Raw genomic sequence first — 14,907 nt, 5'->3', positions numbered from 1 at the left:
GGCCTCTGATATCTACTGGGGGCGGGGAGGCTACATTTGCCAGTTGCCTGGCAACATGACAATTGCTCTGTCCTTGGGGTGTGAGATGACGATAGCTAACCGATGTCAATGCTAATTGCAGTTCTCACAGTGCTTTCTTTTCTTTTTCCCCAGTTGGTAGTCCCTGACCCTATTCCGGGAGCAGAGCTGAGGGAGCCCCTCTCTGAGCCCAAAGCCCACTAGAACCCTTTGAGGTCTTTTCTAAAGTGAACCCTTAACTCCACTCCTTGTGTGAGGAGAGCATTTGCTGCACTCATCTCCCACTGTGAGGGGAGGAGAAGGGTAGAGAGAGGCTGGACTACGCACCAGCCATGTTTCCAGTCTCCCTTCTGGCAAAGAAAGGCCTATCTGCTCTCACCAAAGCCCTTACCCCAGGTCTGCAGCTTAGACACTGGACCACTGATGAGGGAAGCCAGAAATGTGCTGTCACCCCTCAAAATGGGTAATACTTGTGTGACTTGGTCAGGATTGTTCCGTTCCCGTGCTTCCAGCCCCCGCAGATGTGGCACTCCAGTGTGCGTGGGAAGCTGCTCTTTAGGCAAGACAGTTTCTTCAGAAAGCTTTATTTTTAGATTTCCCCTCTCTGCCTATCCTGGGCTAGAGTTCTCCCTGCCTGGGCAGGGGGAGTTGGGCATTGGTTCTCAATCTGGAGTACCCTTCTCTGGCCCAGGCAAGGGATATATTCAGCCTAACTCTGGGGAGGAGAGTAGAGACCATGACTCTGTTTCTAGAGAATCCATTTGTATAATCTGCCCTTAACCTTGTCTAGATAACATCTGTATCCTCAAAGGGAAGTAGATATGGTTTACAATAGGAACTGTTTGTGATCACTGGACTTAATTAGGGCAAATAATGCTTTATGGCTAAAGCAGTGAGCTGGCTAACCCTTGTATGGGAACCTGGTGCGCTCATCTCTTCCATTCCTGTTTTTGGCCTTTCACTCTACACTTGGTTTCTTTTCTTATACATGTGAACATATTTAAACTTCTTCCATTCTTTTTTTTTTAATTGGAGCTTGATAGTTATACATAATAGTTGAGTTAATCCTGATAAACTCATACATGCGTGAAAATCTATTTCAATTCATGATCCCTCAATTTTCCTCCCATCTTCCCCCTCTCCTATTCTTCTTCCCCTACTCTACTAGTCTTGCTTTCACTCATCTATTAATTTACATTTGATTGGTTCTTTATGCTATCCTATCCTTTCTTCCCCTTTATTTTACTCTTGTTACTGCATATAAGAGAAAATATTTGACCTTTGAGTTTCTGAGTTTGGCTTATTTCACTTATCATAATATTCTCTATTTCCATTCATTTACTAGTAAATGCCAGGATTTCATTTTTAGTATCTGACTAGAACTCTATTTGTGTGTGCATGTGTGTGTGTGTGTGTGTGTGTGTGTATCACAATTTATTAATCCATTTGTGTATCAATGGGCATCTGGGTTGATTCCATAATTTAGCTATTGTGAAAACTTCTTCCATTTTTTATTTTTCTAAAGCAAAATTTTAAAAAATATTGTTTAGTTGTCAGCAGACCTTTATTTTATTTATATGTGGTGCTGAGAATCAAACCTAGTGCCTCACACATGCTAGGCAAGCGCTCTATCACTGAGCCACTGCTCCGGGCCCCATTCTTTTATTTTTGTTTTTGGTACTGGGTATTTAACCCATGGATGCTTTACCACTGAGCCACATCTCAGTCCTCCACCTGCTTTAAATTTTGAGACAGTGTCTTGCTAAGTTTCTCAGAGCCTTGCTAAGTTGCTGAGGCTGGCTTTAAACTTGCAATCCTTCTGCCTCAGCCTCTTGAGTTGCTGGGATTACAGGCACCCAACTAACTTCTTCCATTCTTAAAGGAAAGATAAGTTCCTTAAACTATTGTTTCTCTTCTTTTGCTCACTGCATTTACCAAATTCTGTGCCAGGAAACACTAGTACCTTAAGATGTTAATAAGTTAATAGGTATTGTATGAGATATCAGTGCTTCAGTGAGTTGGGTAAATGCAGACTTAAACAGGAAAACTTGACTCTTTACTGTGATTAATGTCCAGGAGGGACAGTGTTTTCCCCAAAAGATATGAACACAGGAGCCTTATTTGGGAAAAAAAAAAACTGTCTTTAACATCCAGGCTGGGAAGTAGTAAAACTGTCTGTGCTTACTGTTGCTACTTCTCCCCGTCACCTCTCTTTGGTAGCCCAATAGGAAGTGAGCACCAGCTTTTCAGCATGGTAGTGTGGTAGTTCGAAGCAGCCTTGAAAGGCTCCAGAGGAGCAGATGCTGGACTCTATGTCAGGAATCAGCAATGACATCTTGGATTTTAAATTCAATGACTGACCCGGATTTGACTTCTTCACCACATGTTTTTTTATGAATTTCCTGCTTTCTTCTTTAAAGGTTCTCTGCCTACCTTGCTGACCAATCCTCAATACCTTTCATTATTAGCTCTGCCCTTGAAATGGTAATGTCATTTATTTTCACATCTTCAAATCCTGTTGTTGTGTAAGTGACAGTCCTGACCTCTTTACTGAACTTCAAACCTGAATATCAACAATTTGCTGGACATGTGTGTAAATAAAGCTGCCCTTCTAGTTCCTCAGACAAACTGCATGTTCAAAATGGACTCCCCTCCCTCCCTCCTCCTCCTTTCCTCCTCATCTTCCTTAAGTTAATTGCCTCACCCTATCATGTGGAAAAGGGATTAGATTTGTCCTGTCACCCAAGGCACATTTCAGCTCAACATAAGGAAGAAGGAGCTCATGATGAAAACTGTCTGAAATGGAATGGACTGCTTCTGGAGAGAGTAAATTTGATCTTTTGTCACTGGAGGGGTTACAGAAGAGGCTGGGTGACCATTTGCCTGGTATTGCAGAGGGTTTAAAGCTATAGCAACATTCTGGTCCTGATGTGCTCAGAAGATTTCAGTAGTTCCCCAGTGTCTTTAGATTAAAGATGAATAAACATCTAGGAACAAAGACCTATTATATGCCATGATCTTTGTTATTCTCTTTAAATGATTTTTAAATATTTTTAATAGTGCTACAGAGTAGACATAATTCCTGTTTTACAGATGAGAAAACTGAGAGAAGTTCCCAAACTGGAATTTGAACCTGGTTGCTCTGACTATTAAAGTGTGCTTCTTTCAGCCTTTCCCCAGCTTGCTGATAGGAATCGACTATGGAATGCTAGTAAAAATACATATTCCTAGGCTCCTCTTCTGGTGAGTTGGATTCACCAGGGTTGGGTTTTTTTTTTTTGTTGTTGTTGTTTTTTTTGTACTGGGGATTGAACCCAGGAGCACTATTCCACTGAACTACATCCTCAGTCCTTTTTATTTTGAGAGAGGATCTTGCTAATAAGTTGCCCAGGCTGGCCTTGAACTTGTGATCCTTCTGCCTCAGCTTTGCAAGTAGCTGAGATTATAGGCATGTAACACCATGCCTGGAGAAATGTATGTTTTAACAAGCAACCAGAATGCTTAGGAATGACTGCTTGTGTACCACAATACACATTTATTTCTATGTTAACTAAACATTGCACTTTTTAGTTCCTACCGTGTGGAAAGCAGTAAAGCACAGATCTAAGAATTTGGGCATGGTAGCATGGGTGGAATTGAGGAAGCAGCCATGTGGTTCCTTCTGTCCACCAAGAAGAGGTCAAGCAGCCCATGGGTAAAATGAAGGCACCTTTTCCAGTTTGGGTTCTTTAATTCTCTTGCTGTTTTTTCCCCTTCTGACATGTTTCTCCTCCCTTCCCTTCCCCTGAGTATCTCCCTGTGGTGTGCATGGGGTTTGCAAAGCTATTTTGAAGTAAATAACACCCTCTTACAGCTGCACTGAGGCTGTAGCAGGTGAAGCCCTAGGGAGCTGCAGCTGTACTAACCGTAGGGGCAATGGGAGTTTTGGAGCAGGAGGAAGAAGGAAAGATAACAGTATTTGGGAAATGTTACTTGGCTTTGAAGTCACCAGGGACTTAATGAGAAAGGCTTTCCACACCCTTCATCATGCTAGAACAGTTTCTTCTTTTTTTTGGGGGGGTGGATATTGGGGATTGCACTCAGGGGTACTCGACCACTGAGCCATATCCCCAGCCCTATTTTGTATTTTTTATTAGAGACAGGGTCTAACTGAGTTTCTTAGTGCCTTGTGATTGCTGAGGCTGGCTTTGAACTCGCAATTCTCCCATCTCAGCCTCCTGAGCCACTGGATTATAGACATGTGCCACCACACCCAGCTTAGTTTCTTAAATGGATGAGCATGATGAGTGGAGCCCCTCTATCTGCCCAATAGGAATTTTGCTCTGTTGATGAATTTGTCCCCTGGAAGAGTCTGCAGAAATCACCTGTATTGAGTGAGCCTCTGGCTCAGGGTTGGGGTGACTAGATGCTTCACTCAAGCCATTGGCAAGTGAAGGCAGAACAAGCATGCTGGGAGGCTAGGGTGCCAGGGATGACTTTGATTTTATCTTTTGGATGAAGGAATGAATGAGTGAATGAAAGACCTGTCTTCTCAAGGTTGAAAATAAACTTGATAGTATAGTTGTAGAAATAACTCTTGAAAGTCTGTTCAGGCCAGGCTGGCTACATTCATTGCAGCCCCAGGACAGAATTCAGGCAGCTTGGGAGTCCTGGCCATTCTTATTCCAACTCTAGGAAGAAAATCATCTTGGGGCATCTGTAGTCTTGATTTGAGAAATGATGTCAGAACTATAAGCTTGGTCATCAAGGAAGGCTGGAGAGTGCTCTTTCCTGTCACTAGCCAACATTGCTTTGTCCAGAGTTGTGCTTGGCAGAGCCTGATTTGGGCTTATTCATTAATGAGCTTCAGTGTGGATTAAGATGCCAGTGAGGCAACATTGGCAGACTTCACTATCTGACAGAATTTAGGAGTGATGATAATATGATTTTTATTTTTTGGCATTGCTGGGAATGGAATACAGGATCTGGTGTGTGGTAGGCAAGCCTTCTACCACTGAGCTACATAACCAGCCTAAGTATTTTTAAAGTAACAACAATAGGGCTGGAGATGTTGCTTGTCGTAGAGTACTTGCCTAACATGCATGATGTCTGGGTTCTATGCTCAGCACTGAAAAAAGAGAATATGCAGTTTTCTGCATCAGTGGCTTCTAGAATTGTCTGTTCCCAAACACCAGTCCTGAGCCTATACTTGAAATCACTTAGCTCATCCCATCATCTGCAGGTGGTGTGAGCCCTAAATTGTCACACATTGTGGGTAGATTAGTCTTCTCCAACTACATAGTTACCCTCTGAGGCCTGAAACTTTTGAGATAAAGTGCTCTTACCTTCTCTCTACATACCCTTCTATAAAATGCACCAGGGAGGCCTGAGCACTTGGGTTTGGGATTTTAGGCTGCTCTTTGGATGCTGCTAGAAATTTTAACTTTCTCAACAAGGCCAAAACCTGATGAGTGATCACTGCTTTTTGATTTTCTATGCATGCATTTCAGCAACCGGGCAAGGGATTGGCTGATTATTCTTCAAATAATATGTGCTCTTTATCCAAAGGAAGAAAATGGTGTATGGTTGGCAAACAAAATCATGTATATTCAAAAGAAAAGAAGAAAAGGAAGGAAGGAAGGAAGGAAGGAAGGAAGATGTCTTAGATCCTTGCCACTGTGGGAGAAAAGCACAGTAGGAGGGGCACTCTGAGGGATATTAATGGGAACCGTGTTCTGTGGAATACCCTGGCTCTTATCCACCATTCAAAAGCATTCAGAACCTCACAAGGAACATAAGGTCTCTGTTGTTAAAGGTTTTCTACTTTGGCAATATAATATTAAAGCTCAAAAAAAAACATATAAGAATTAAACTGCAATAAATAGATATTATAAAGAAATATAAGGTTGCTGCCAAAGGTATGGTATGAATTTAGAAGAAGGAAATTTAGAGTGGAATAGGTCACAAAGCAGGGAGGGACTTGGGCTGGGCCTCAGAGGAATTGCTGAGGGGACAAGAGGACCAAAAGGGCATCCTAGGCTAGACCGATGGCCAGAGCCACAGGTAAGGAGGTGGGCACAGTGCTAGGTGAGCTCAGCGGAAGAAGCCCCTTGCCTTTGAGGCTGTTAGTGCTAAAATGTTCTTGTTTGCTTTGCATCAAGAAACCTGTCTAACCAGTTCCCTTGTTAGTTCCCATTTCTGTTGCATTCCTGTTCACTAGGACACCACAGTGACTGTGCCAGGTGCTTATGATTTCTCTGAATCTTTCAGACCCAACCTCACAATTTAGGATCTGAACTATAAAGACTTTTCTTCATAATCTGTTTACTTAGAGCTGATTATATTCTTGCTTTCCTATCCGGCAGAGAGGGCCCAGCTGAAAGGAAGATTGGCAAAGTCCCTGAGAACATGTGCATTATCCCTGTGGGCGGGCACATGTCTCTGTTAGGGGATATTTAAAAGGTCACCTCTTAAACGACATATCTTTTAAGACCTTTCGGGATGCCCTTTCCCTCAGAGGGAGAGGCAGTGGCTTTGAAAACTGGAGTTTTGAAGACCAGCCCTGGGACTCAGGAACTTGGGGACTCAGGACTCAATTAGGGAGTTGCATCCATCCTTGCTTCTCTTGATGAGATGGCTCTGGAAGGTTTCTTTGTTGCCACTGACACTTCTTGTTTGCTCTTGACCCTACTTTTTACCCTGCTCATTGATTGATTGATTGATTGATTGGCCTGGCTTTAATGTTTGAAAAGTTTTGGGAATACCCAGAGTCTGGCTCTCCCTGGCTTCTTAGAAGTGCATGGCCATAACTGAAAAGGAGCATGTTCAAGGCTGAGAAGTCTGAGAAGCTACATGGGGCACTGAGGCTGTAGGTGGGGGTGGGAGGTGGGAGGAGTGATAATATTTCTGGAAGTTGCTTCTTTTCATGGCACAGTGTTTCCCACTGACCTCACCAGTCCTCAACTCAGAGGCCTCCATGAAATTCTTTTTATCTAGACCCACAAAGAATAGGAGTTTCTTAGGTTTCAAGTCTCCCAACACACCTTGTCAGATAAGCTGATGTGTACATACATACAGGGTGAGACCAAGGTGGCAGATTGGTTAATTATGGCGTTTCTTTAGGTGTGTGGAGACAAACAGGTTTTTTTTCTTTCTCACTCTCTTTTTGAACCATAGGTTGAAATGGTCCATGTCTGTGCCATCTGTGCCTTGCATTTGTAGGATTTTGGTTCTGGGGCAGTGGTTCAGCAAGGCTTTAAAGGGACAGTATCTACTTTGGTATTTTTATAACTTGCCCTGAGGATATAGAGGGAGAATGAACAGAGTGGAGAAAAAGGTTTCTTCCTCTTCTCATCAGGCCTACCTAACATGAGGTATTTGTAAAAAGATGCTAAAGCCTGCCACTTTATTAGGATTCTAGGCTGTTCTTGACAGACTGTCACTGATAGACAGCCACAGTTTAGCATGCTTCTTAAAGAACTTAAGAAGATGGTTGACAGATTTTGAAAAATTTATTAAGGTCTAATTTACATACTTTTTCTGTTTACATGATGTATATGTCATGTGAGATTATTTGATTTTAATATTCTGGCCTTTTCTTTTTTACTGAGTTCATTTTCCACATGAAAGTTTAGCCTGATAATAGTGAAAAGTTGAGGCTATGTTCATGCAGGCCTACTATATCAATGTCAAACTCTTTAGCTAGACAATCCAGGTGGGCCACAGTCTGGCCCTACCCTACCATTCTTTGTGTCCCAGAAAGCTGTGGACAACCCAATGAACCCTATGCTTCTTGCCTCCAGACCTTTGCCTACTCTGTTCTTTTTTAGCTGGAAGTATCTCTCCCCTCTCTACCTTTGGAAATCCTGAACCTTGTTAAGGCCCAATTCAAAAAAGTGAACTTCCTTGTTTCCTTCCCAAAGAAGGCTTTTTAGCCTTTGGTTTGCCCTTTTGTGCCTCTGTCTGCAAAAATACTCAGCTCCACAGTCCAGGGGCTGACTCTGCTTTTCTGTCTCCTATATATCCAACACAGTGTCTTGCAGAAAGAAGCCCTAGTAAATAAATATTTAAATAATGGAAGAGTGGTATTTTCTAAATAAATAAATAAAATAAAGATATTGTAACTGGACACAATATCTTTATTTTATTTATTTATTTTTATGTGGTGGTGAGGATCGAATCCAGGGTCTCACACATGCTAGGCGAGCACTCTACTGCTGAGCTACAATCCCAGCCCCAAGAGTGGTATTTTCTAAACACAGCTGAAAATTAGCTTTTTAAAAAAATACATAGGACTTTGACTTAGACCTCATGAGATTGTCTTGAGATTTGAGAGTCCTGGTTTGAGAGTTGCCCACCATGTATCTCTAAATGGGCTGTGTGTATATTTGGGCTTGGTTTTCATCATTTGTGGGAAAGTTTTGTAGCTCTTAGTACAATAGAATTTTAGCAGTATGAGCGACAGTGGATTTAGAGAAAATCCACATCATGGGTTTGGAAAATAGGTCAAAATCATGACAAAGAAAGAAATAAATTGTTGAAGGAATTGGGAATGTTTAGCCCAGTAAAGAAGACCTAGGAAAGACCCAGAGTCATTGAATGTTAGAGCTGGAAAGAAACTGAGAATATCTAAGGAATTTCCTTTATTAGATAGGAAGTTGAACAAAGTTGCATCTGAGGCTCCATGTTCTGTAGTTCTTTTCCTATTTGCTGTTCTGATTGATAGAAAACTTTTTTTTTTTTTTTGACAGTGGTGGGGATTGAACTCCGGGCCTCACACTTGCTCAGCAAGCACTTTACCACTGAGCCACATCTCCAGCTCTGAAAACTATTAATTCACCATTTATATTCTCAACTGGAAATGATATTATAGTTCAGAATTTCAAACTCAGACATTATATTTTTAGGTTTTTAACAGAGTCATAGCTTAAAAAAGCATTTTCCATCCTGTTGTTCAATATTCCTTGCTTATTCATCATTCATAAATTCATCAAACAAAACCCAAATGGACTCAGGTAGCACTTTGTGTTGGGAAATTGCAGTCATACAACTTCCTTTTTTGCATTGTTTGTCAGGGAACTTAGAGTCAAACAAGGTCATCTTCTGAAGCAATTGACTCAAACCAGTGCTTGGTGTGTCTGTTTTCCCACTTCTTTTTTTTTAATTGACTTATGTTTTTTGAAAATTATAAAAGGAACACATGCTGCAGATAAAAAACAAACCAGACATAACAATTCCCAAAGTGTACTGGTAAACTACTGGCATTCTTGTTAGCTTTGATCTGTATTCATCTTGTTTTTACTTATCTTGTGCTCTATATGTTATATAGCACAGTACCTGAAATTCATATTGTAAATAAAATATTATATTTATTTTATTCAAACCTCAGATGTTTAAAATTACAAATAATTGGATTCCTGGCATCCAGAAAACACATTTGCATCAACTTTACCATATGATCTCCAGATTGCTACTATTGTTGCCAATGGTCAGGCATGGTTCTGTGAGGTGCTAAAATATGTATTTTTTTAAACCTGTAACCAGTCAACTCTGCCTTCTAATCTTCTCCGTACTCATCCTAATTGCATCTAATTCATTTTAACATCTTTTCTTTCTGTTCCTTCCCAAAATAATATGTGCTTGGTCCGTATTCTGTTCTTTTCCTTATTTATTTATTTATTTGGATACCAGGGATTGAACTCAGGGTTACGCAACCACTGAGCCACATCCACAGTCCTATTTTTTGTATTTTATTTATAGAGACAGGGTATCCCTGAGTTGCTAAGCACCATTGCTGAGGCTGGCTTTGAATTTGCAATCTTCATGTCTCAGCCTCCTGAGCCACTGGGATTATAGGCGTGCACCACCGCACCCAGCCTTTTCCTTAAGTTTTGAAGTCCATAATGACATTTAGTGTTTCTAATCATCACTTAGAATAAGGTTACTCATCATGCTGGTCTTTGTAGTAATACTGGCACATGTGGGACTCTGGCAGCATGAATGTAGTCAGATATGATTCTGTCACACCAAGCCCAGAAAGGACCTCATAGACAGAGTACTCTTTATCTGTTAGTTCTGCCTCTGTTGTTACTACCTTGAGTGAGTACATTGAGGGAAATAAAGGGATTTTTGTAAGAGTTGGGATATTTTAAATTTTCAAATCATCTGACACTGTTTTAAGGATTCTGTTTCAAGAACTTAAAGTGGTATTCTACCTTCCAGTGTTTTACTCCATCCCATCTTTCATTTGGGCTTGCTTCTGGGGAAATAGACTTGCTGTTTCCAGCTGTAAGCTACAGACTACCGAATTGCAGGTAGAAGTGGAAGTCTGGAGTTCTGGGCTCTGGTAGACCCCTGGGCTGTGCATGCAAAGGTATGAAAACACTTCTGTTAAAGGAGAGTATGAGGAAGAGGGTCAGAGCCTAGATTGCAAGTAAAGAAACAAAAACTTGTCACTTCCCCCACTGTGGTGACTCTACGTGAAGAGAGGTTCCACCTTTATCCAGGTGACTTTTTTCCTGAGTGGGGAGCTCTGGTGCCAAGTACCAGCTCAGTCTTCCTTGGGCTGGAGTCAGCCTCCAGCCTTAAACAATTGAACTAGGAGCTTTGCCTCTAAATCTCCTTCTTCCCCCATTATCCCAGATTAATGTTCCTAATGCTCTTTGGATGTTACTTTCCTATTCTCAAATTTTCAGGGGCCATTGGTCAGGTCTATTCAGAACCCTCTAAAAATTTTCCCAGATCTTTATTTCCAACAAAGCTGGCTAGATGGTATCACTTTTTTCCTACTTTCTCCCACCTTCTCCTTTATCTCTTTACTCTGCTTCATTTTATAACATGTCACAAAACAATATAAGAGTGTCTTTTCAGAGGACCTGGGTTCTGTCCCAGGTATTTAGGTTAAATTATTATTATAATTCCCCTTGCCTCTGTTTTCCCAAATGTAAGAGAAGGAGGCTACACTAGGAGACTTCTGGGTCCCTTGCAACCCAGTCAGAGTTAACTTTTAGACAGAGTTAACTTTTTCCTTGGCTACTTAGGAAATAGGGCTCTTTTCTGTCTGCAACATTTACCTTTCATTGTTTGGGATTGTAGTTAACTTTTTTTTTTTTTTTGGTGGTGCTGGGGATTGAACCCAGGGCCTTATGCATGCAAAGCAAGTACTCTATCAACTGAACTATATCCCCAGCCCTGTAGTTTTTTGTCCTATTTTTTGAACATATTTGTAAACTGAGAGACTCAATGGTGAAGCTACTTTCTTAGGATGTGGGTGAGGGAGAGGGATAGTGAGGAGATTCTACTTTGGGCTTCTACCTTGTATCCAAAAACTGAGAGGAGATGGGATTTGTAAAAGGTTTAAGGTTTTTTCTTATGCCCCCTGTCGGGAGAATTTTTTTTTTTTTTTAAAGGAGGTGCATGTTGGGGCTGGGGATGTGGCTCAAGCGGTAACGCGCTTGCCTGGCATGCGCGGGGCGCTGGGTTCAGTCCTCAGCACCACATAAAGATAAAGATGTTGTGTCCACCAAATACTAAAAATAAATAAATAAATAAATATTAAAAATTCTCTCTCTCTCTGTCTCTTTAAAAAACAAAAAAGGAGGTGTATGTTTATTGCAAGAAGAATGCAGTCTCCCAGATAATCCCTTCCTGTCTGCTGCAAGGCTGCTGCATCTGTGCTATTGGACTGGCATTCTGCTGCTGAGTTTTCAGGGTGCTGGTCCTCAGGAATTGAGGGTTTGGATGATCACTTCATCTTTCACCATGTGTTTCAGGGCCCTGTTTGACTATGATCGGACTCGGGACAGCTGCCTGCCAAGCCAGGGGCTTAGTTTTTCTTATGGTGACATTCTACATGTCATTAATGCCTCTGATGATGAGTGGTGGCAGGCAAGGCTGGTGACCCCACATGGAGAGAGTGAGCAGATTGGCGTAATCCCCAGTAAGAAGAGGTAAGTTGTCATGATCACAAGCTGATGTGTCTGTCTTATTTTCCTGTTATACCATAAATTGCATGAGAGTGGTGGATGTGCCTTGATAAAGCCTTTCTGGTCTTGAACTGGTACTTTGGACATGGTTTTCACTTTGTGAGCCAAGGAGTAGCTGCTCTCATTGAGCAGCCCACCTGCCACTGAGACCATGTGCTGGTAGTAACAGGACTTCTTTTTGACTCCCAAACAGAGTGGAAAAGAAAGAGCGAGCTCGATTGAAAACTGTGAAGTTCCATGCCAGGACGGGGATGATTGAGTCTAATAGGGTAAGTGGGGACCCCCAAGGAAGTCATCCAGGATGTGAAGAAGAGTTCAGTCTGATATATAAGAGAACTGGGGAGCACAAAAGAATGTCTCTTTTTCAGGGTTCTGACTCTGAAATGTCAGAAAATTGACTGCTTTTCAGAAGCAGAGAGGGAGCACTTAAAGTCCATAGCTAGTCTGTGCCCCTGCCCCTGGGTAACTGGCTCTGGAAGATGTGCTGGAGTTGGCTGACTTGTTGGGGAACATGAAGACACTCATGGGTATCTTCCTGGCTACAGACCCTGTCAGAGCTGTGGGGAAGAACCTGTTCTCATCATCCTGCCATAAAGGCCTGCCCCAAGCTCCCACCTCCCTTCAGACCACATGAGGCAGGAGGGCTTCTGCATTCACCCCTTTTCTTCTATAAGCTTCACAGGCCAAAGAACTTCCGGAGCAGTAGAGGGAAGAGAGGCATGGAGTAGATGACTCTGTGTGTATCAGTGACACCTTAGGGCCTGTGTCCAGGAGGCTACAGTGACCTTTGTTCTTTAGGAAGTGCCAGTGAGTGCTGTTGAGGCTGGATTAGGTAGAAACTTCTAACATCCCCACAACATTTTCCTGTAAACATAATTTTCCTCTTACATCAACTTTCATTTAATCTCATAGACTCCATTTGTGTAAGATGGTCTTTTATTTAGCTCACCATTGTCTCCATTTTAGTTTTTCTTGCATGCTTTAAAATCCATTGTTCTGTTTTTTTTTCCTTCTGTCCTTCCCCTCCATTTTCATGTTCTTTCACAGTCGATCAAAACGAAACGTAAAAAGAGTTTCCGCCTCTCTCGAAAGTTTCCATTTTACAAGAGCAAAGAAAACATGGCCCAGGAGAGCAGCATACAGGAACGTAAGTAGCAGCAGAGTCCAGAGAGCAGACCATCCTCAGCCCGGTCCTCTCGTCCTCAGCTGCCCTTCCCTCACCAGGAGTCTGGGCGAGGGCAAGGGTGTGTGTCCACACAGTGCTTATTTCCAGAGTCAGGGCAGAAATTGTCCTGCAGTGGGTGATGTTGGGGCTTATCTGCCCAGCTCCTCACTTGGAATGAATGTTGGAAGTTCTGAGGGACTGGTCCCAGGGCCATCCTCCAGGATGTCCCTGGCACTGGTGTTGAAAGTGCCAGACGGAGCTCTGCTGTGGTGGCAAGGAGCAGGTTTCAGCCAGTGTTCAGGATTAGAAAAATGTGTGTGTATGTGTTTTTATTTTTTTAAGAGAACAAGGTCTAGGGACTCAGTGTTGTTCTCCTGGCTTCTTCCTCTTATGTTTTCTTTCCCTTAACTTCACTCATCTATATCAAGAGAAGAGCCTGTTCTTCCCCAGATTCCTGGCTCCAGGACTACTTCTGGAATTCCATGTATATGCATAAGCACATGGGAAATCCACATGGCCCTCAGCAGGGTCACTGTCATCCCAGAGTGTCAACAGAGTGTTTCCATCTGAAAATCCTTCCTGCTTAAATGGGTTGTCATGGAAGCAGTGTTACTCAACATTGTCTAAATAAAGATTTATTGAGAAACACAAAGTTGATTTGGTAGAAAAAGCTGTAACACTGAGGTACCTTAATTTTAAGAACTAATCCTGATAAATCTTCTTACCATACTGTATGCCTCAGAAATTAACTGTTCTGGCCCTGACCTTAAACATAGTATCAGACTTGAAAAAAAAAATAGCTTCTTGTTTGTCTCACTGTGAATTGTAAACATCTCTCGTTTACCATTGATCTTGTAGTCTGGGGCTATTGGAACTAGCAGGAGGATGACTCGTTCTGATAGGAAATGGCATTTTTTTAGGCCTCTCTGATTCATGGTCCTGGTATGTGGGGGTTGCTGCTGTCTGGGGTATACCTGCTAGATACTAGGTGCCCTCATCCAGATGAAGGTCAAGGCTCATCATTGTGGGGTCGTTTAGTGACAGGGGAAGTTGGTTCTTCCCATGAGCAATAGGAGGCTATTTGAGATACATTTCTGAGGTGATGTCACCACAGTTCACCAGATGAGTCCCAGAACCTCTGTGCAGAGCCCAGCCTTGGGAGGTATCACTGCTGAGTTGTCCAGCTGGTGGGGGTGCCTGTTGGGCAACAGGGTTGAAACTGCCCAATGCCTATTCTCTAGAAGCTGAACTCATCCAAGCAGTTAGAAGTCACACCTCAGACAGTAGCAGTTTTCCCTGAAGGGTTTAGACAGAGTGAGGCATTATTGGGCAAAAGCTCCCCTAAATGATGGTTATTCTGTCTGCCTGCCGTGGCACATGTGGACATGTGCCCACAGAGGGGAATGATGATTTTAGGGAAAACACAGAGACTTGGGCTCTACAACTTTGATCAAAGCAGGTATTCCATGCTTTAGAGTGTCGCCTGTTGTGTCCTGTGGGGCTATGGGCTATGGACAACCTCAGAAAGCTCCAGAGCCCTCTGGCAAGAAATAGAATAGCATCAAGTCCAGATACTTGACCTGACCTGACCTGGGATGTTCTTTCTGTGGCAGAGTTCTTCACCTTGCTGTAGCTCTAGGTCTTCATGGTATTTCATACTTCTGTCACTAATGCTCACCTGCCTCTGTATTCTTCCTTCCCCTTGTCTTTTTTTCTCTGTGTTTTCCTCTTCTCCCCAATTCTCTCCTTCCCTCCCTCCCA

General features: G+C 42.4%; 1 protein-coding gene across 2 annotated transcripts in view; it reads left to right on the top strand.

Moving 5' to 3' along the window:
- The window catches only part of Dlg3 (discs large MAGUK scaffold protein 3), a 49,551-nt gene that overhangs the window by 31,490 nt on the left and 3,154 nt on the right, over positions 1 to 14,907 (top strand). The window contains exons 11-13 of one of the 2 annotated variants that reach the window (XM_048797156.1): positions 11,769 to 11,945; positions 12,175 to 12,250; positions 13,029 to 13,128. In XM_048797156.1, the coding sequence (XP_048653113.1) occupies positions 11,769 to 11,945; positions 12,175 to 12,250; positions 13,029 to 13,128 (353 nt within the window). The remainder of the gene's footprint in view (positions 1 to 11,768; positions 11,946 to 12,174; positions 12,251 to 13,028; positions 13,129 to 14,907) is intronic. The other variant, XM_048797157.1, reaches the window with a different exon arrangement.

This window comes from Marmota marmota, unplaced genomic scaffold (assembly GCF_001458135.2).
Source record: "Marmota marmota marmota unplaced genomic scaffold, marMar, whole genome shotgun sequence".
NCBI lineage: Eukaryota > Metazoa > Chordata > Mammalia > Rodentia > Sciuridae > Marmota > Marmota marmota.
Note: the sequence above shows the minus strand (reverse complement) of the source record. Positions and strands in the feature narration are given on the sequence as shown.